This window comes from Mobula birostris, chromosome 1 (assembly GCF_030028105.1).
Source record: "Mobula birostris isolate sMobBir1 chromosome 1, sMobBir1.hap1, whole genome shotgun sequence".
NCBI lineage: Eukaryota > Metazoa > Chordata > Chondrichthyes > Myliobatiformes > Myliobatidae > Mobula > Mobula birostris.
In genome coordinates, this window is record NC_092370.1 from 238356507 (window position 1) to 238379521 (window position 23015).

At 41.3% G+C, this 23015-nt stretch overlaps 1 protein-coding gene across 3 annotated transcripts in view; it reads right to left on the reverse strand.

Moving 5' to 3' along the window:
- fbln5 (fibulin 5) overlaps nucleotides 1–23015 on the reverse strand; it is a 137675-nt gene that overhangs the window by 76323 nt on the left and 38337 nt on the right. For all 3 annotated transcript variants that reach the window (XM_072274175.1, XM_072274185.1, XM_072274195.1), the window contains exons 3-4: nucleotides 22702–22750; nucleotides 19507–19782 (exon numbers count right to left, since the gene is read on the reverse strand). In XM_072274175.1, coding sequence (XP_072130276.1) covers nucleotides 19507–19782; nucleotides 22702–22750 — 325 coding nt within the window. The remainder of the gene's footprint in view (nucleotides 1–19506; nucleotides 19783–22701; nucleotides 22751–23015) is intronic.

Below are 23015 nucleotides of genomic sequence, written 5' to 3' on the forward strand. Positions count from 1 at the left end.
CAAACTATTTTCATAAGGCATGCTCCCCAATCCAGGCAACATCATTGTAAATCTCCTCTGAACCCTTTCTATGATTTCCACGTCCTTCCTGCAGTGAGGCTACCAGAACTGAGCACAGTACTCCAAGTGGGGTCCTGACCAGGGTCCTATATAGCTGCAACATTCATGGAGGTTATGTGTTTCATTTCACTAAAGGCAGCAGGCACAAGGGAAGCATTGTGAGGAATAAACATCTGAAACAGAAAGAACGATAGCAACTTAGCAGAATGACATTTTCTAAACGACCCTGCCGACCGTTGTGAATTAAATATTTCAGTAATATTTGAGTAACATTGTAATTATATTAAGTATTCTTTGTTATTTGCATAAAACATTGCAGGTTTATGTAAAAGTACATAAATGGCATACATCATCACACCACCACGTGACACGTGCACATCTCACTTAAAGTAAAAACAAAGTTAGAAACGCATTTCAGACTCCCTTGTTTTTCTTTCAGTTAGTTTTATATTTTGGAGTTGCAAATCATAACAGTGGTGACGAGTAAGTTTTAAACAAATCTGAGTTGAAACACAGAGAAATGTTTGAATTTTTAAGAAGTGCAGAGAGTAATGATCAAGTAAAAAGAAACAGCGCTGTACATGATCCTCAAAAAGGCGGTCAGACAAGGTTGAAGCAAGAAACAGAAAAATCCATGGATTCAAAAACAGTGAGTACTGTAATAATCATAAAAAAGAGCAGAAATGGCTGTCTACATAGGAAAGTTTGATGTGTTTGATTCCTCAACAGGTAACTGGATATTGTATACGGAGCGAATTGAGTATTATTTTAAAGCAAATTAAATAGCCGATGAGAAGCAAATGCCAAATTTGCTGAGAGCATTTGATTTAAAGGCATATTGTTTGCTTAGAAACTTGACTACTCCAAACAAACCAGCTGAAATTAGCTTTGCTGACATAGAGTCATCGAGTCATAGAAAAATACAGCACAGAAGCAGGCCCTTCAGCCCATCTAGTCCATGCTGAACCATTTAAACTGCCTATTCCGATTGACCTGCACCGGGATCATAGCCCTCCATACCTCTACCATCCATGTACATATCAAAACTTTGCTTAAACATTGAAATCGAGCTCACATGCACCATCTGTGCTGGCTGCTTATACCACACTCTCACGATCCTCTGAGTGAAGAAGTTTTTCCTCATGCTCCCCTTAAACTTTTCACCTTTCACCCTTAACCCATGATTTCTGGTTGTAGTCCCAGCCACCCTCAGTGGCAAAAGCCTGTTTGCATTTACCCTATCTATATCTCTCATAATTTTGTATACGTCTATCAAATCTTCTACGTTCCAATGAATAGAGTCTTAACCTATTCAACCTTTCTTTATAACCCAGATCCTCTGGACTGAGCAACATCCTTGTAAATTTTCTCTACACTCTTTCAATTTTATTTACATTTTTCCTGTAGGTAGGTAACAAAAACTGCACACAATATTCCAAGCTAGGCCTCACCAACATGTTATACAACTTCAACATAACATCCCATTTCCTGTATTCAATACTTTGATTTTTGAAGGTAGATGTGTCAAAAGCTTTCTTTATGACCCTATCTACCTGTGATGCTACTTTCAACGAATTATGAGCCCGTATTCCCTTTGTTCTACCACACTCCTCAGTGCCCTACCATTCACAATGTAAGACCTACTCTGGTTGGTCCTACCGAGGTGCTTCACCTCGCACTTCTCGGCATTAAATTCCATCTGCCATTTCTCAGCCCATTTTTCTAACTGATCTAGATCTTTCTGCAAGCTAAGATAGCCTTCCTCGCTGTCCACTATATCATCAATCTTGGTGTCATCCGCAAATTTGCTGATCCAGTTAACCGCATTATCATCCAGATCATTGATATAGATGACAAACAATAATGGACCCAGCACCGATCCCTGCAGCACACCAAGAGTCACAGGCCTCCAGTCAGAGAGGTAACCATCTACTACTGCTCTCTATCTTCTCTCTCAAAGCTAATATCTAATGCAATTTACTACCTCATCTTGACTGTTGAGCGATTGAACCTTCTTGACCAACCTCCTATGCGGGACCTTGTGTAAAATGTCTTGCGAAAGTTCATGTGGACAATATCCACAGCCTTGCCTTCATCCATTGTTGATTGCAGAATGCTTTAGGTTTCATATGCGGAGAGAGTCCATTTCAGCGTACATGACTGAATTGAAGAGATTGAACATTGTCAGTTCAATGAAGGGCTTAATGATGCACTGAGAGATCGTTTAGTTCATGGAGTCTTACAAGTAAGCATTTAAAAACAGCTCCTAACTGAAGCACACCTTACATTGAAAAGTGCAGTTGAAATTGTTGTATCAATGGAAACAGTAGAGACACAATTGAGTTGTAGTCAGAAATGAAAGTGAGCATGAAAAAAATTACAATGTCTTATCAGAAACCTGCCTGGCCAAACAAATTGTCTTACCATTGTGGCAGACCAATGCAGGTTTAAAAGCAAAATGTGCAGAAAATGCAATGAAGTAGGACACGTGCAAACAGTATGTCAGGGAGACAGGCACTTGCAGTCTGGCAGAGAGCTATGCACCAGGAGCTGCATTACTGCTCAGGAGTTCAGTGTTGACTGGATGACATAATTGTTACTGGTAAGAATGACAAGGAACATCTCCAAAATCTCCAGACACGTTATGGGCTCAGAGTACAATGCAACAAGTGTGAAATCTGTAGACCAAGCATCACTTACTGTGGTCACACCATTGATGTACAAGGATTACTCAAGTGTGCTGAGAAAATTCAAGCAGTGCTGAATACCCCAAAGCTAAAGGATGTGTCACAGTTGCAGTCCTTTTTAGGATTAATCAACAACTATAATAGGTTCTTGCCAATCCTGACTGCTGTGCTCCACCCTTGAACTTATTGCTAAATTGGGAAAAAAACGGCAATGAACAAAGCACTATGAGATGGTTTTCAAAAAGGTAGAGGACATGGTCACATCAGACACTGTACTCACACATTATGATCCACATCATCCATTGAAACGTGCCTGTGACACCGCTCCTTACGGTATGCAGTGCCTATAAAAAGTAGTCACCCCCCCCAGAAGTTTTCAGGTTTTATTGTTTTACTATATTGAATCAAAATGTATTTAAATTTGTTTTTTTTTGATGCTGATCAACAGAAAAAGACTCTTTTGTGTCAAAGTGAAAACAGATCTCTACAGTGTGATCTAAATTAATTACAAATATAAAACACAAAGTAATTGATTTCATAAGTATTCACCCCCCCTTTAATATGATACACCAAATCATCACAGATGCAGCCAATTGGCTTTAGAAGTTACATACTTAGTTAAATGGAGATCACTGTGTGCAGTCAAGGTGTTTCAATTGACTGTAGTGAAAATACACCTGCATTTGGAAGGTCCAACTTCTGGTGAGTCAGTATCCTGGCAAAAACTGCACCATGAAGACAAAAGAACACTCCAAGCAACTACATGAAAAGGTTATTGAAAAGCACAAGTCAGGAGATGGATACAAGAAAATTTTCAAATCGCTGAATATCCCTTGGAGAACAGTTAAGTCAATCATCAAGAAATGGAAAGAATATGGCAGGGATGTAAACCTGCCTGAAGCAGGACGTCCTCAAAAACTGAGTGAATGTGCAAGAAGGCAACCAGTTATGGAGGCCATCAAGAGACCTATGACCACTCTGGTGGAGTTACAAGCTTCAGTGGCTGAGATGGGAGAGACAGCATATACAATAACTGTTGCCCGGGTGCTTCACCAATCACAGCTTTATGGGAGAGTGGCAAAAAGAAAGCCACTATTGAAAAAAAACTCACATGAAATCTTGGCTAGTTTGCCAGAAGGCATTCTGAAGTCAGCTGGAAGAAGGTTTTAAGGTCTGATTAAATCAAAATTGAGCTTTTTGGCCATCAGACTAAACACTAAACTAAACCGAACACCACGCATCATCAAAAACACACCCTCCCTACCATGAAGCATGGCGGTGGCTGCATCATGCTGTAATTGCTGCCAAAGGTGCAACTACTAAATACTGACGAAGTGGGTGAATACTTATGCGATCAATTATCTTGCATTTTATATTTGTAATTAATTTAACTCACTTTGCAGAGATGTTTTCACTTTGACACTAAAGAGTCTTTTTCTGTTGATCAGTGTCAAAAAAGCCAAATTAAATCCACTGTGATTCAATGGTGTAAAACAATTAAACATGAAAACTTCCAAGGGGGGGTGAATACTTTTTATAGGCACTGTAGGTGTAGTCATATCACATGTTATGAGTGATGGAAGTGAACGCCCCATAGTCTTTGCATCATATTCTCCTACTGCTGCAGAGAAAAATGATGCACAGATTGACAGGGAGGCCTTGAGTCTCATTTGGGGTGTAGAGCAATTCAACCAATACTTAATGGTAGAGAGGTTACCCTCGTTACTGACCCTCAACCACTAGCGTCCATTTGCAATCCACAGAATGGTGTTCCACTAACTGTAGTAGAATGAATGCAGAGATTGCTTCTGGTTTTTGGATGACAGTTACAAAATTAGATTCAATAGGACAACTTATCATGGAAATGCTGATGGATTGTTCCATTTACACTTGGAAAAGGAAATACCTGAAAAAATTTACAAAAGATGATCCCTTGATGTAAGTCTGCCTATTGTGGCAATGATCCAAAGAGAAACAATAAAACACCTCACGTTGTCTCAGATCTATATAGCAATTCAAAATGGTTTGGAATTAGCAGCAGAAACTCTAGTTCCCCCATTTTTACCAGCGCCAGGATGAACTTCCCCTTGATGGCAGTTGCTTTATGTGGATTGAGAATTCTTGTACCATCCAAACCGAGAGCTAAAGTGTTGGAGGAGCTACATATCAGCCATCTAGGCATAGTCAGAATGAAAGTGTTAGGTCAAAGTTTTGTCTGGGATAAATCAGCAGATTGATCAGCTTGTCATACACTGTTCTGGATGACAACACATCCAGAAGATGCTAAGAGCAGCACCTCTCCATCCCTGCGAATGGCCTGCATTGACCTGGCAGAGGATTCAGGTGGGTGTTGCCACACCATTCATGAGCACAAATTTCTTGATAATAGCGGATGCAGCTACAAAGTGGTCAGAAGTGTCCCCAGTAGCTTCTGTTACAGCCTCATTCACTGTTAAGTGTTGAGAAGAGTCTTTGCACAGACTGGTGTCCCAGAACAGTTAGGCAGTGACAATGAACCACAGTTTGTTGTGGAAGAATTCCAGTCATTCCTGAAAATGAATGGAATAAGATACATTACATCTGCCCTGTACCACCCAGCTATGAATGGCTTGGCAGAAAGATTTGTCCAGAGTCAAAAGAACACGCTCCAAGCAATATCAGCAGAACACACCACACGAACAATGAATCCTAATCTCACCAATATCCTCCTTGCATATCGTAATGTGGCATTCTCCACAACCGACAACTCACCAGCTCTGCTGTTTCCTGGGTCATCCCTTGCATTCATGCTGGGATCTTCTCAAACCCAACCTCAGAAGGACAAACAGGTGAGACAAATTGAGGGCTTCGCAAACAAAGAGGTTCAATGTTTCACTCCTGGATAACAGTCCTGGTGGGAGATCAATATTGGGTACTTGGAAAGATTAAAGACAGAACTGAACCACTCTCCTACACAGTGGAGATTGCATCTGATGTCATCTGTAGAGGAGATCAAAGGGGAATTGGTAGAGAAGAAACATGGCCAGAGCTGTCAGAACCACTTCCTGCTGTCCTAGAGCAAACTGCTACAACCACCGTGGAGGAGGCCCCAGAACCTGACATTGCTTCACAGCCACGTCTCACCTGCCAAGCAGAGTGACCACCCTTATTAGGAAAGGCATTACCCCAAAAGAGTAAGAAAGCCTCCACAGTGATTAAATCTTCAGGCTGAATGAGACAATTTAAAAATTTACCATGCTGTGGATGCCTATATAGTGGTCTTATTATGTGATGTATTAAATATATATATATAGTTTGATTAAACATTCTTTGTTGTTTACTGAATGCATTGTGGGTTGTCTATAAAAGTACAAAAATGGTATACGTCATCACGCCACCATATGATATGTTCACACCTCACTTAAAGTAAAATCAAAGTTAGACTCATATTTCTGGCTCTCTTGTTTTCCTTTCAATTAATTTTTTATGGTATGGAGTTACAGAACATAACAGTGACCTCTTAGGATACATAGAGTGATGGAGCAACCAACTTCAAATCAAATGTGGGTAGGAGATTCATCCATCTCTGTCAATAGATGCAGTAGGTAATTTAGTAAAATGCATTCTAAAAGCTTGTTTTGCATGCCATCACATCAGTAGTAGTACAAGGAAAAAGCAATTACAGAATGCAGAATATAATGTTACAGATACCAAGAAGGTACAGTGCAGGAAGACAGTAAAGCACAAGGCCATGACGTGGTAGATTGTGAGGTCAGGTGTTACCATATTGTACATGAGATCTGTTCAATAGTGATATGATATAGGGATAGCAGTTACCCTAAATTCCAGTGTTTGGTGACTTTAGGCTTTTGTATGGGACAGAGGAGGTGGGGTGGGTAGAAGACAGAATGCCCAGGGTGGGAGGGGCTTTGCACATCTCCTATTCATGGAATGTTTAAGCAAGCATGAAATATTTTTGTCAATCATGAACAGCTTAAATGTGGGTGGAGGATGTGTTATAACTCAGTATAGAAGAGTACTCTCACTTCATTGCTCAGACCTCATGAGTTGAAAAACATCAGTAACGAATTTCTGTAGCGATGCAATCAAGCCCTACTAATAGCAAATGTTGGCATTTTTGCAGCAAACCAAAACCCAACGGAATTAATTTGCGGTTTTCATAATTCTCCTTGAACGTGATAGATTTGCCATTGAAATAAAATATAATACTCATTTTCTTGATAAACAAAAGCAGACTGGAAATGATCCCAACCTGTTACAACAGTGTACAGGATGGCACGGTAGCAGTTAGCGTAATGGCACTAGAGTGACAACTGAAAGATTGGTATCCAATTCCTTTTGCTGCTTGTGCATTCCGAAGATGAAGGGTTAAGGGTTAGTGAGTTATAGGAATGCTCTGCTGGCTACACTTGCAGGCTGTGCAGCACAATCTTTGCTGATTTGATTTGATGTAGATGATGCATTTCACTGTATGTTTCGATGTACAGTATATATGACAAATAAATCTAATCTTACCTTACAACAGTATAAAGGAAGTAATAAATCTTAGTTAGGCTCATATTCTGCCCATTAAAGTTAATTGAAACACTCAGAGGTGTGCAAAACAGGATTCTGACTGGGTGCCACCTGTTTTATCCTGTTGCATAACGCCAAAAGCATAACTTAATTTGTGCAACATGGACACATACTGGTGTATTTTAGTGGTAACTCCATTTTCAAACTAAATAGCCACATTGAAGGAGTACAAATATTCATCTGTGACTTCTGTATAACAGTTAAATTACATCAGTCCAAAGCTATGTTTAGAAATTTATTACATAGCCAAATGTTTCCCAGAGTATCGGTATAAAATGGATCCTGAAAATATTTATCTTCATAAAAAATTGGATCTGTAATAATTGTTATGTTTATGGGCAACAACCTCTAGGTCAGGGGTTCCTACCCTGGGGTCCAGGACCCCTTGTTTAATGGAAATGAGTAAACAGTCAATGTTTCAGACTGAGACCCTTCATCAGGACTAATGAAGGGTCTTAGCCTGAAATAACGACTGTTTACTCTTTTCCATAAATGCTGCCTGGCCGGCTGAGTTCCTCCAGCATTTTGTGTGTGTTACTCTGATTTCCAGCATCTGCAGATATTCTCTTGCCCTTGCTTAATGGTATTGGTCCATGGGATACGGAAGTTTGGGTATCCAGTTAATGAAGCTAAGCCCTCTTGAACCTGAAGTGTTATAAGAGGTTGAAATTTTGAGATGTTATGATGACAACTCTGTAACCAGCACTTCTTCTTCACAAGCTTATACTTTCTGAACTTGGAAACAATCACTCCGTTGGAATTATACATTCTTGTTAATTGATCATCAGTTGATCAGGGCTGCTTAGTTGGGACAAGTCTTAAGGAGCAAAATCTATTTGAGAAAATTGCTGGATTCCCTTTGTTTTTTGGGGCACTATGCTACTTAGTTGGGGCAAGAGACTGTTGCCGAACGAGTTCTAATGAACTTCAATCATGCGCACTTGTGTGGCTATTGTGTTGCCATGCTTAGCTGAGTAGTTTTAAATAGAGTCAGTTGCATGTATTTGTGTTCAAAAAGCAGCGATAGTTGTTGAGAAATAAGCAGTAAGACAATTCCGAATTGCTTTGCTCACTGCGGTTTCAAGCATTCAGATTTGGAGATGCCAGAAACAGCCACAAGTGAAAATGAAAAGATTTCGACAAGTTATGAACTACGAATAATTTGAAGGCATCAACAATCATCTTGAATGTTACTATGAAAGTTAAGATTTGCAAAATGCAATCGTTGATTGCACTGTATGAAAGTAGTCCATTATCTGCACTAAGTGCCTGCACTGATTTTGTCAATTGTGTACACTGGATGACTTTCTCTGTTGATAACTATCAGGAACTGTAACACAATTTTATAGCAGTGTAATGCTATTGGTAGTGTTCTAATTTGTTCTGTGCCTTCATATAAATACATAATTTGTTACTCAGTTAAATGTAGTTTGTCTTTTAAAACTATTTCCCTGAAACTTTGGCTAATTGTGGTCGCTGTTTAATTGGGCCAAAATGTATTGGTCCCGATGTGCCCAATTAACTGGAATCCACTGTCCACTGAGAGCTCAAGCTCTTAGGCCTTCTTCCGCCAGTCTCTTAAATTTAAGCAATCTCTCTCAAAAGATAATTGACAGGTCAGCTTTTTTGAAGTACGGTCCTATTATGTGGAATTCAATACTTAAAAGTTTAAAGGTTGCAGACTCAGTTGATCCTTTTAAACACCAGCTCAAAACGTATTTATTTAATCTTGCTTTTAACTGACATCGTTTTGTCTTTTATTTTCATGTTTGCATTCTATTCTCATTGAACCATATCATCTGTATGAAAAGTACTCCATATATAAGTAATTATTAATATTATAATCATTATTATTATACTCTACCCTATCCAAGCAAAATGATTGAAAGTCTGTAACCAGAGGAATGCTGCAGGATTTGGTGCAGGGTCCTCTGCTCATCACATACCTTAATGATTTGAAAGAACATGCCAATGGCATGCTCTTTTCTCACTGCTGCCATCAGGTAGAAGACACAGGAGCCTCAAGACTCACACCACCAGGTTCAGGAACAGTTACTACCCCACAGCCATCAGGCTCTTGAACAAAGGAGGATAACTGCACTCACTTGGCCATCCATTCCCACAGCCAATGACTCCCTTGTTATCTCAAGTTCTCGTTGTTTATTGCTATTTATTTATACTTGCATTTGCAGAGTTTGTTGTCTTCTGCACTCTGATTGATCTTTCATTGATCCTGTTATTATCACAATTCTATAGATTTGCTGAGTATGCTTGCAGGAAAATGAACCTCAGGGTTGTCAGTATTATGTATATGTAATAGAATCTACTTTGAATTTGCATGATTAGTAAGCTTGTAGGTGACACCAGAATTGGAGAGCTCCATGGCAGGAAGCCAGTGATCCTCTTGGATGGGTGTCAGGTCATCAGGACCCATGAACGAGGGCAGGTGATCCCACAGGTTGGCAAGTCCTAGAATCAGAGGTCTCTGCGAGTCCAGAGTTCAAAGTCCATGATCGTTCTGGCCTGGGTTGATGCCAGAGGTTAAGAATTGAAGCTCAAGTCTGGAAGTCTAGGCCCGTAGGTCTACGACTGAAGTCAGTGAGTCCAGAAGTCAAGGCCCAGTAGTTGAAGCCCCTAGGTCAGCGTATCTGGAAGTTAGAGTCCTGATGTTTGTGAGTCTGCAAGTCCAGGCCCAATGTCTGTGAGTCTTAGAGTCCGGGCCAAGGACTTTGGAACCAGCCTGCCTTGGGGTTGAAGGCTTGTTCTGTGAATGGATTGGTGGGTAGGAAGGAGGAAAGGGGCTTGTGTTGCTGTTGTTATGTTGACTTTGCCTGAGTTGTTCTGCTGAGCATCGTGGGCATGTGCTGTTGCCGTTGGAATGTGTCGTGATACTTGCAGGCTGCCTCCACTACATCCTTGGGTTGTGTTGGTTGAAAATGTAAACAATGCCTTTCACTCTATGTGTGATAAATAAGTGAATGTGAATGTAAAGTAAACAATTTTCCTTATAAAGTGAGTATTCTACATTGGAAATATCATTCTGCCCATGGTATTACTGTATCCTCTCTAATCTCAATTTTATTCTGATCAATGTATTCATTTCCTACCTACTCTATGTTATGTAGATGATAAGAAGATCTCAGTGGTAATCTCCCTTGCTGTATATTTATTTTCATCCCTTTAGCCTCTTTTATTCTCACTTGACTTCAAGTGACCTATCACCACAATAGATCTACTAGGTTGTGACCTCATTGGCTCTTCACGCAGCCTTTGATCACCTGGACAATACTAATACTTACGTCAGGATGCTATTTATTGAATATAGCTCAGCATTTAACACAACCATTCCTACAGTTCTGATCAAAAAGCTCCAAATCATGGGTTTTTGCACCTCCCTCTGCAGCTGGATCCTTGACTTCCCCACCGGAATCAGAAATGACATTTCTGTGCGAATCAGCGTGGTTTCTGTGAAGGGAAGTCTTGCCTAACAAATCTGTTAGAGTTCTTTGAGGAAGTAACAAGCAGGGTGGACAAAGGAGAAGCAGTGGATGTCATTTACTTTGATTTTCAGAAGGTGTTTGATAAGGAGCCACACACGAGGCTGCTTAACGGGATAAAATCCTATGGTGTTACAGGAAAAGTACTGGCATGGATAGCGGAATGGCTAACAGGCAGGAGGCAGCAAGTGGGAATAAAGTGGCCTTCTCTGTTTTGATGCCAGTGACCAGTGGTGTTCCTCAGGGTTCAGTACTGGGGCACTGATCTTCTCATTGTTTGTCAATGATTTAGATAATGGAATTAATGGCTTTGTGGCAAAATTAGCGGATGATATGCAGATAGTGGTGCTGAGGAAGCAATGTGATTGCAGCAGAACTCAGACAAATTGGAAGAATAGGCAAAAAATTGGCAGATGGAATACAATGTTGGGAAATGTAGGATAATGTATTTTGGTAAAAAGAACAATAGTGCAGACTATTATCTAAATGGGGAGAAGGTTCAAACGTCAGAGGTGCAGAGGGATTTAGGAGTCCTCGTGCAAAACTCCCAGAAGGTTAATTAATAAAGTTCTGTGGTAAAGAAGGCAAATACAATGTTGGCATTTACTTCAGGGGGAACAGAGTATAAAAGTAAGGAGATAATGCTGAGCCTTTATAAGACAGTAGTCAGTTCACACGTGGAGTATTGTCAAAAGTTTGAGGCCACATTTCTCTGAAAGGATGTGTTGTCATTGGAGAGAATCCAGAGGAGGTTCACAAGTATGATTCTGGGAATGAAGGGGTTAACATGTGTGGTGCATTTGGCAGCTTTTGGCCTGTACTCACTGGAATTTAGAAGAATGTGGAGGGATCTCTTTGAAACCTACCAAACGTTGAAAAGAGTAGATAGTGTGGATGTGGAGAGGATGTTTCCTATGGTGGGGGTATCCAGAACTAGAGGACACAGCCTCAAGATTGAGGGGCAACCCTTTAGAACAGAGGCAAGAAGGAGTTTTTTAGCCAGAGATTAGTAAATCTGCGGAATGCTTTGCCCCAGACTGTGGAGGAAGCCAAGTCCATGCGTATATTTAAAGCGAAAATTGATCGTTTCCTGATTGGTCAGGGCATGAAAGGATATGATGAGAAGGCAGGTGTATGGGGTATGTCTCATGGCCTTATGGTCTTATATGTATAAATATGTGAATTGCATACGTCATCACACTACCACATGAGACGTGCGTGCCTCGCTCAAAGTAAACTCGAAATTAGACTTGCATTTTGGACTCCCATGTCTTTGTTTGAGTTAGTTTAATGTTTTGAAGTTATGGAACATAATAACTACGATCTTCTCAAGGGCAATTATAAGTGTGCATTGAATGCTGACTTTGGCATGTTTTAATTAAAAAATTAGATCACTATTTCTTAACTGTACCAACTGACTCACCCAAGGGTCTTTGACCATCTGCAAGTCAGAAGTGTGATTGAATGGTCTCCACTTACTGGATGAATTCAGTTCCAACAGTACACGAACAGAAGAGGAGCATCCCGCTCCCCCTGGATGAACGGGACCTGGTGGCATCAAGATTCATCGTCACCGAGGAGGACGTTAGAAGGACCTTCCTGAAGATAAATCCAAGGAAGGCGGTGGGCCCAGATGGCATCCCAGGACGGGTTCTCCGGGCCTGTGCAAGCCAGCTAGCTGGAGTGTTTGCTGACATCTTCAACTGCTCCTTGCTTCAGTCTAAGATCCCCACGTGTTTTAAGAAGTCAATGATAATCCCAATGCCGAAGAAGAGCAAGGTGGCATGCCTGAATGACTATCGACCTGTGGCTCTGACATCAATTGCTATGAGGGAGTTAGATACGGCCCTTGTGGCTAAAGGGATCAGGGGGTATGGAGGGAAGGCTGGTACAGGGTTCTGAGTTGGATGATCAGCCATGATCATACTGAATGGCGGTGCAGGCTCGAAGGGCTGAATGACCTGCTCCTGCACCTATTTTCTATGTTTCTATGTTACTATCACGTGCTTTGAGAAATTGGTTATGGCACACATCAACCACAGCCTACCGGTCAACCTCTACGCTTTGCAATTCGCCTACCAGAGCAACAGGTCAACGGCAGATGCCATCTCTCTGGCCCTACATTCCTCCTTAGAACACCTGGAGGATAAAGACGCATACGTAAGGCTCCTTTTCATTGACTACAGCTCTGCCTTTAATACCATCATTCCAAATAAACTGATTCCTAAGCTCCAGAACCTGGGCCTTAGCACTCAGATCTGCAGCTGGATCTTCAACTTCCTCACAGACAGGACCCAGGCTGTAAAAATAGGGGACAAGCTCTCCTCTACAATCACTCTGAGCACCGGTGCCCCACAAGGCTGTGTACTCAGCCCCCTGCTGTACTCACTGTACACCCATGATTGTGTAGCCAAGTTTCCATCAAACTCAATATATAAGTTTGCTGATGACACAACAATTGTAGGCCGTATCTCGGGTAATAGTGAGTTTGAGTACAGAGAGGAAATTAAGAACCTGGTGTCATGGTGCAAAGACAATAACCTATCCCTCAACGTCAGCAAGATGAAGGAATTGGTTGTTGACTTCAGAAGGAGTAGCGGACCACAAGGCCCAATTTACATCGGTGGTGCACAAGTGGAACAGGTCAAAAGCTTTAAGTTTCTCGGGGTCAATATCACAAATGATCTGACTTGGTCCAACCAAGCAGAGTTCACCGCCAAGAAGGCCCACCAGTGCCTTTACATCCTGAGAAAACTAAAGAAATCTGGCCTGTCCCCTAAAACCCTCACTAATTTTTATAGATGCACCATAGAAAGCATTCTTCTAGAGTGTATCACAACCTGGTATGGAAGTTGTCCTGTCCAAGACCGAAAGAAGCTACAGAAGATTGTGAACACAGCGCAGCACATCACACAAACCAATCTTCCGTTCTTGGACTCACTTTACACCACATGCTGTCGGAGCAGTGCTGCCAGGATAATCAAGGACACGACCCACCCAGCCAACACTCTTTTCGTCCCTCTTCCCTCCAGGAGAAGGTTCAGGAGCTTGAAGACTCGTACGGCCAAATTTGGGAACAGTCTCTTTCCAACTGTGATAAGACTGCTGAACGGATCCTGACCCGGATTTGGGCCGTACCCTCCAAATACCCAGACCTGCCTATCGGTTTTTTTGCACTACCTTACTTCCCATTTTTCTATTTTCTATTTATGATTTATAATTTAAATGTTTATTTACTAATTTTAACTATTTTTAATATTTTTAATATTTAATATTTGTAATCCAGGGAGTGTGAAGCACAGAATCAAATATCGCTGTGATGATTGTATGTTCTAGTACCAATTGTTTGGTGACAATGAAGTATAAAGTATAAAGTATAATGTATAATGTATAAAGTACTCCTAACAAACTCAACATCCACTGACCAGTCTGAACATTCATTCCCACCACTCTCGCTGTCTACAATGAGTACTACCTGCAAACGTAATTACAATTAGGTTGCTTTGACAACATCTCCTAAATCCATGATATCTTCCATCAAGATAGGTAATGGCAGCAGACACGTATGCCACTACCTCCTTCCAATATTTTTGTCCAATATAGAGACTACGGGAGCTTAGAAATATCAAGGACCCCCACCATCCAGGTCATGCTTTCTTTTTGCTACTGCTGTCAGGAAGGAGGTACAGGAGTCTCAAGTCCCACACCACCAGGTTCAGGAGCAATTACCCTACAACCATCAGACCCTTGAACCAGAGGAGACAACTTTACTCACCGGAACACTGAAGTGATTCCCAAACCTATGGACTCACTTTTAAGAGCTCTACAGCTCATGTTCTCAATATTTAATGCTTATTTATTTATTATTCTTATTATTTCCTTTCTTTTTTGTGTGTGCGCGGCTTGTTGTCTTTTGCACATTGGCCATTTGTCTTTGCCGTGTGCAGTTTGGCATTGAATGTTTTGTGCTTCTTCTTTGTATTTACTGTGAATACCTGCAAGAAAATGATTCTCAGGATTGTATATGGTGACATAAATGTACTTTGGTAACAAACTTACTTTGAACTTTGATATCACATTGTTTGTTCTTTAACTCCTGAAACAGTACCATTGGAACACTTACATCAGATGGAGTATAGGAGTTCAAGATGGCACCTCACCGCCACCTGCCCAAAGGGCAATTATAGATAGACAATAGATAGACATTTCTAGTGAAACCCGGACTCTGCGTCATACCACGTAGAAGGTTCTTCACGCCAACTCATCCATGCCAACTGTGTTGCCCAGTGAACTAGTTCCCATAGCCCTCTGAACTCCTCCTATCTGTGTACTCATCTAGATGGCTTTAAAATTCCAAACAAAATGAATTTTTAAAGAAAGATTGCCTAATCACCTTCTGTCAGCTTGGCTGCATCAACAATCCAGGGTCCGTGACCTTAAATCTCAACATCAACAGTTTGAGAATTTGAATTCATTTTGATTGTTATAAAGATGAGAAGTTTGTTAAAAGTCAAAAATTAGCCTTTGACATTTTCATAGAAATGAATTAATGCCCTGTAGTGATGGAAATCTGACACTCTAATCATTCTGGGCTTTCCAGTCCAATGCCTATGACTCAACTGCTCATGGACTGGTCTAACAAGACTCTCAGCTGTGTTAAATGGATGCCAGTGATTAAACTGGACACCCGCCATGATGATCTGATCTTCTAATGACGGTCACATTCTGAGAAGGAAATCAACAAGAACGTTAATCTCACAACATATTAGCTGTGCTTAAATAAAACCAGAATCAGATCAGGTTCATTATCACAGTCTTATGCAGTGTGAAATTTGTTGTTTTGTGGCAGCCGTGTAGTGCAAGGAACCCAATGGGGTAGGGTTCATGGGTGCACAGACCATTCATAAATCTGATGATGGATGAGAAGAAGCTATTCCTGAATCAATGGGCTGAATGGCCTGATTCCTCTCTTCTGTCTTATGGTCTAATCATTGAGTGTTTCCTTTCAGGCTCCCTGATGATAGTATCGACATGAGGGGATGTCCTGAGGGTCCCTAGTGATGGATGCTGCCTTCTTCAGGCACTGTCTATTGCAGATGTCCTCGATGGTGGGAGGGTTACCCAACACCCTTCCCAGTTGACACTGTGCTGCACCAGTGTTTTGAAGAATCAAGTTTCTGGATAAAATCTCATTTGTATCCTAGACATTCCTACTGTTAAATACAAGCCTTGAATGAGCCTGCTACCTTGGCTTTATTCAGTCTTACAGTGAATGTGCTTTACATTTTTTTCTCTCTTGTGTTAGATGCCAACTTTGGTCATTTCTTCCAAATTATACCAATTACTTTGGAGCGGTATTTTTTTTTCATTCTGGCAATGTGGATCCATCTTTCTCTTCACTGAAGCACGTATTTGAAATGCTTATTCCACGTCTGCTGTTTGCTTCCAAGTGTCTGTCGATAAATTATATTGTTCGGAGAGAATTGGATACATGGTGGTTTTTATTCAATAAATTATTTAAAAGGGGAAATTGCGTATGACTGAATTCCTTTAGGCACTGGAAAAAATAGTTAATAAACACTGAATAATTTGCTCACAGTCACGGAGACTGGCAATCTATAGAGGATAACTAAACCAATACCAACTTGCATCAGTGCTCTAAAGGGCAACAGATCTGTACAAAATCCAATAGGTTAATCATGTCTTTTAATGAATGAAACCTGTTGTGCTCACCTGATCTGGTCTACTTGTATCTCAACCTATTGCTAGCATGACTAATGACTTGAATTGTTCACCTTGAGAAGACATCTCCTCACCAGCAACTATTGCCTCATCAGCTCATTTTACTGAGCTGAATCCTCAGTGAAGAATTTACCAGCAGCTCTTCAAAAGGCACCCACCAGCATTAACTGAGAACTGTCCTACACGGTTATATAAAACCAATAAATTACCATTCCCAATAGATGTATTCCAGCTGCTGAAAGCTATTAAACCACATAATTTAGTTCTTTAATAGTCTTGGTGCAGGCAAACAAGAGATTTCACGTTAAAGTTTAATTGTTATTCAGTCATACATGAATACTCATGAAAGCAGGAAAATGAAACAATGCTCCTCTGGAGCCTGGATGCAAAACAAAGTACTAACAGTCACACACAGCACAAGGCACATAGAGCTGCGAAAGCAGTAGACAGTCACAAACAGTAAGCCCCAGTGTCATGTCCATGGTGCATGGCATGTTGTCCTGGAGACATGTTTCTGGATGAACAAGCGACATATGTATTCTACAACATATAGGATGTAGTTGATTTTCGAGTAGAATCTATGATCCCTCCTGTTAATTAACACAATCTATGGTCACTTCAGTATTTCCAATTAAATGCCTTTGCTATCCCATATGATGCACAATTCCAGATATGAGGTATTTTTCCCTTGAAGTTTATCCCCTGAGATTGGAACTTTCTATCCATCCTGTACTTGTGGGTTAATTTGATATGTTCCCTTTGGATTGCTCCTGTTAATTACCTCACACAACTCAATGGGGCCTAAATCCAAATATGTCCTTTCAATTCAGGTGATTATAAAGGTCACAGCAAACCGAAGACACGTAGCACCTACAGGAAGAGGATTGCCTTTGGCACAGAACATTATCTGGGCTCGACCACCAGCTCAACATAATGGAACCAAGAACTGTACACTCAGGGGCCACTTTATTAGGTACACCTGTACACCCGCTCTTACTGCAAATATCTAATCAGTTGTGTGGCAACAACTCAATGCAGAAAAACATGCAGACATGGACAAGAGGTTCGTTTGTTGTTTAGATCAAACATCAGAATGGGGAAGAAAGGTGATCTAAGAAACTTTGATGGTGGAATGTTTGTTGGTGCCAGATGGGGTGGTTTAAGTATCTCGGAAACTGCTGAACTCATGGAATTTTCACGCACTTTAGAGTTTACAGAGAATGGTGTGAAGAACTAACACCATCCAGTGAGCAACTGTTCTGAAGGGGTGAAAACACTTTGTTAATGAGAAAGGTCAGAGGAGAATGGTCAGACTTGTTCAAGCTGACAGGAACGAGACTGTAAGTGAAATAAACATGCGTTACTGTCTGAACGTACAGCACCTCGAACCTAGAAGTGGATGGGCTACAGCAGCAGAAGACCTTGAACATACACTCAGTGGCCATTCCATTATGTACAGGACACTGAGCGTATACATTGAAAGCAATGATCAGAAAATATGTCTTCAAAAATCTTAGGAACAATTACTGAGTGGGCAAACTCATTCATCTGAAAAGCTATACTTGACCTTAAGCATATTGAACCTCAGCAAATCCATTTTCAACACATCTATCACCACTTAGATTTAGGTTCAGCTTTCCTTTCCATATCAACATTTCAGACAACAGACTCAAACTGCTGAAGAGTCTTGGTCTGAGTCGTCAACTGTCTCTTTGCTTCCACAGATGCTGTCTGATCGATTGGGTTTCTCCAGCAGTTTGTTCTTTGCTCCAAGTTCCAGCATCTGCGATCTCTTTAGTCCCTATTTTATTACACCCTACCAACTCTTCAAGATACCCCTGCTTTGAAGAAGCTTTCCTGCTTTCAGTCCCAATGCAGAGTCTCGACTTGAAACATTGTCTATCCATTTGTCTCAGCAGTATCTGGCTGACCTTCTGATTTCCGACAGCAGATTATATTTTTCTTCTAGCACCTGCAATTTCTCTTGTCTTCACTTGACCCAACTTTATTCTTTATTCCTTTAAATTTCTTATTTTTATCGGCACCCTCTCATTCTTGGACCCTCTGTATGCAGTGGGTGCAACTTTGTTTATCTCCTTTATGGTGTAGAAGACTTCCACTTTGAAACCTTGGCACAAAATGCTCCCTCTTTTAGTACATCATATGCAACAAAGCCTCCATATATCATATACCAAAACTTGCATCGTTACTCTAATGTTACATTTTCAAAATATTAGAGGAGGGGCATTTAGCCCATTGTATCCATACTGTTGGAAGCCACTGTCTTTTTTTTAAATAATACTTTTTATAAGATTGGTACTTTTGAACAAAATCACGTAATTTTCACACTCACTGGCAGAAAGCGGTATAGCAACTAAACTAACGGTTTATCCCTTTCTCATTTTCATTGGCTAAGCATTAATCCCTTACCTATATGATGTAATTGTTTTAATTATGTAACCTATTAACTAATTTATCTCTACCTAAGGAATTTCTCTTATCTTATCTATAAAAGTGATAGATTTTTCAGAAGCGCCATCTTTATTCTTTTCTCTATTCACCTCTTAGCATCATTTCTTTGCTCTTTATTTGGTTTGCTCAGTATTTGTACGCTTGGTTGTATTGTAAAATAAACTGAAATCTTGGAATTAAGACTGATCGTCATTCCTGACTCCCGGAGGAAACCTAAGGATCAGAAAGTAAACAGAAATCCAACAATCCTAATCGATTTGCTTTAGTTTGGTCCTTTTTTTTCCATCTGTTGGTTCATATGTCTGCTAGTTATGGCTTATTGAGTTGTGATTTACCTGTAAAATAATGATGGCTAAAATGCTTCAGTCTCAATACCCCACTTCTTTCAAGTTGAAAATCATGAGAACATGGAACTGAGCAGGTAAATGTATTTTTTGGCAAATAAGCCCTTGATAATTAAAACGATCACTTACCCACACAGTTGTTGTTTTCATCCACACTGTAACCAAAGCGACAGATCAGAGATCTAGTTCGGGCAGGATATCTGGGAATGGAGGCCGGCTGGTAGACGGATGAACTTTGTCTTTCTGAGTACCTTGATTGTGACGACATGGAGTAGGTTGGATTGGAGGGCCCATTCGCCAAAACGAGCGCCGCAGTCCTTGGCAGGCACAGGTATCCACCATTGTGATTAATGCACCTCATGTCCCCTTTGCAGGCATCTGGGATGGTCTGGCACTCATTAATATCTGTAGAAGGGCAGCAAGAGAAAACAGCTGAGAGGCCATGCTGGCTCTGATTCTTTGTCAGAGGACTATTTAATCATTTCACCCTTCATAAAGTTGTCATTCATGGCTCAGTTGATCGCATTTTTCATCAGAGTCAACTCTGAGTTTCACTTCTAACACAAGAACATCAGAAAATAGGAACGGGAGTAGGCCACCTGGTCCTTCAGGTCTGCCTCAACATCAAGGCAGATCTATAGGGGCCTCAACTCTTTTCATTCTAGTTCCCCATTTCAGCCTCATTTCCACAGTCTTGCAAAAATGTCTTCTACTCGAGCTTAAATTATTCTAATGACTTACTAAGGCTTAAGCACAAAAATCTAAACTAATACCATAGTAAGGATGTGCTGCCCTGTTATTTTTCTGATGACACATTCAACTGAGAGACCAGTTATGCCTGGCACATCTGGTCTCTCAATGGAATGTAAAAGATCACTTAAAACAATAAATGGTAGCCTTACCAGTGATGTTTTAATCTCCAACATAAAGAGCATATGTTATACTGAGTATTCTGGCTATTACTTCTCTCTCATTTGGCATTACTAAAAGTCTTCTCATCTGGTCATCGTTGCAGGAACTTCCTGTGATCACACAATCACACAATTCGACCAGTAACTACACATCAGTGCAAAAAGGACTGTGGGATGGTATGGAGAGGATGAGAAAGGTGCTATATAAATAAATACCTTTTTCACCAGCATACATAACTTCTGGTATCCAAGGAGGAAATGCTGAAGATGCTCAGCAGATCAGGCAGTGGTTTTGGAGATAGTTAATGTTTGGGAAGTCTGGAATGAGGAGGCGTTTGAGCGTAAGAAAGCCAAATATCGGGGGCTGGTAGAGCAGCTTCAGAGACAGGGGTGGAGGACACAATGTGAGACTGCAGAGGTGCGGTTTGGAGGTTTTACTGGCTACTTGCTGTGCAGAGCCTACCTTTTCCTTGGCATTACAGGGCTGCATAGAAAAGAGCTATCAGGATCGTCACAGAGGCTGCTGAGATGGCTATGGATCAAGAGGTGTGATATGTGGATTGGTGCTGATGGGACACAAGCCAAGGCCTGGCCAACCCTAGCCAGGTTGCCTGGGTGAGGGTGTCTGATGTTAAAAGACCTGAAACACCTGATTATCCCAGTTACACCACTGATGATGTGTCTCAGTGTATCTTAGGATGTATCTCAGCATCAGCTCAATAGCCCTTCATTAGTTTCTCTCTCTGCAGACGCTGCCCAACCTGCTGAGCATTTCCTGCTTTTGTTTCCAATATCCAGCATTGTTATTTTGCTTTTCGATTCCTCTACCAGTAGCTCTACACGTGAGTATTTGTATGGCTATAGCTCCATCTCCCTTCCTGATACAAGGTCCATTGACCAGCCATTAGCACCAGCAGCAGGCTGAGGTTTAGAACCCTGTCTCCACTCCCAGCATGAAAGGGGCAGCAGTGAACCTAGAACAGTACAACACACTACAGGCCCTTCGGCCCATGATGTTGTGCTGATCCTGTAATCTACTCCAAGGTCACTCTAACTCTTCCCTCCCACATAGCCTTCCATTTATTTTTCATCCATGTGCCTATCTTTTAAATGCCCCTATTGCACTTGCCTCTATCTCCACCCTTGGCAACGTATTCCACACACCCACCAATCTCTGTGTAAAAAGAACTAACTCTGACATCCCCAATCACCTTAAAATTATGCCTTCTTATACTATCTATATCTACCCTAGGAATAAATTGCTGGTTGTCCACTCTATGTATGCCTCTTATCATTTTATACACCCCTTATCCTCCTTCACTCCAACTGGAAAGGCCCTAGCTCACATAGCCCGGCCCGTCTTCACAAGATGCTTTCAGGCAGCATCCTGGTAAATCTCCTCTGCACCCTCTCTAAAGCTTCCACATTCTTTCCTATAATGAGGAGACCAGAAATGAACACAATACTCCAAGTGTTCTAACCAGAGTTTTATAGAGCTGCAGCTTTATCCTTGAGACTCTTGAACTCAATCCCCCAACCAATGAGGGCCAGCACAACATATGCCTCATTAACTATGCCACCAACCTGCAGGCTTTGGGTTTCAGGAACACGTACACCAGTAGAGCTGCTGTACTCTCCGTGTGGCACACTTTGGCTGAGATGTTATATTGCAACAGGCGTAGAAGGCTGGATCATAGCCTACAAATGTGATTGGAATCGATAGACTCTTCATGGTCAGTGTGGACATGGGCCTGTCTCTGGGCTGTATTATTATAGATTGGAGTGCTGCTGGTTCCCTCTCACGTTACGGAACATGGCTCGGTGGGAGCGTGGTTGATCAGGCCAAATGCTCGAGGACCCCAAGCCCGGCTCCAGAGAGTTTCGCACACCACGTTTTAGTGCAGTACTGAGTAAGTGCTGCACAGTCACAGGTGCTGCCTTTCTGAGCCATGCAGGAAACAAAGGCCCAAGTGTCCTCTCGACAGGATGTAAACCTCTCCATGGGATTACTGATTACTCAAAGGCTCATCAACCTCGCCTCTCCAAAGCAGAGTAGCTAGCAGTGAATCACATTTAAGATTTAACTGTGCTCCCTTCTAACACACCAGCAGTTCATTCCAGAAGCACTTCAATGCAAAGCGCCCCTGGGCAATCCCAAGAACATGAAATGGGAACTAGATTAATGGAAACCTCATCCTCCCCTTTCCTTGAACTACAAGGTGAAGAACGAGTCCAATTCTTCAAAAGATGATAGAAAAATGGAGGATGATGCAAGAGTGAAGGGTTAGATTGATCTTAGAGTAAACTAATAGATTGTCACAACACCTACACTGTTACATTCTATATCCTGTGTTCAAGACCTTGCTGTGCCCAGGAAAGATGCTACGTAAACTGAGTAGTAAATGTGTCTCACCTCTGCATTGTCCTGATGAGCGGTCCAGTCGATAGCCATCAGAACACCGCTGAAATAGAACAAGACAGAACAACCTCTTCATTAAACACATCGAGCAGAGTCAGCAAGAGATCCTCACCTGCCTGTGTCTTACATTAAATTGATATCTGTCCTCAGGCATCCTCTCCATTCCTTGATAACATTTGCCCAAAATACTCTGACCGTTAGCTATTTCATGTCCTTTTTCCCAGTGTGGAAGTTCAGCAATTTTTTTTTCAACAGTGTTCAGTAAAAAAGAGAATGCAGGAGAAAGGGTTTGAGAGGGAAAATAAATC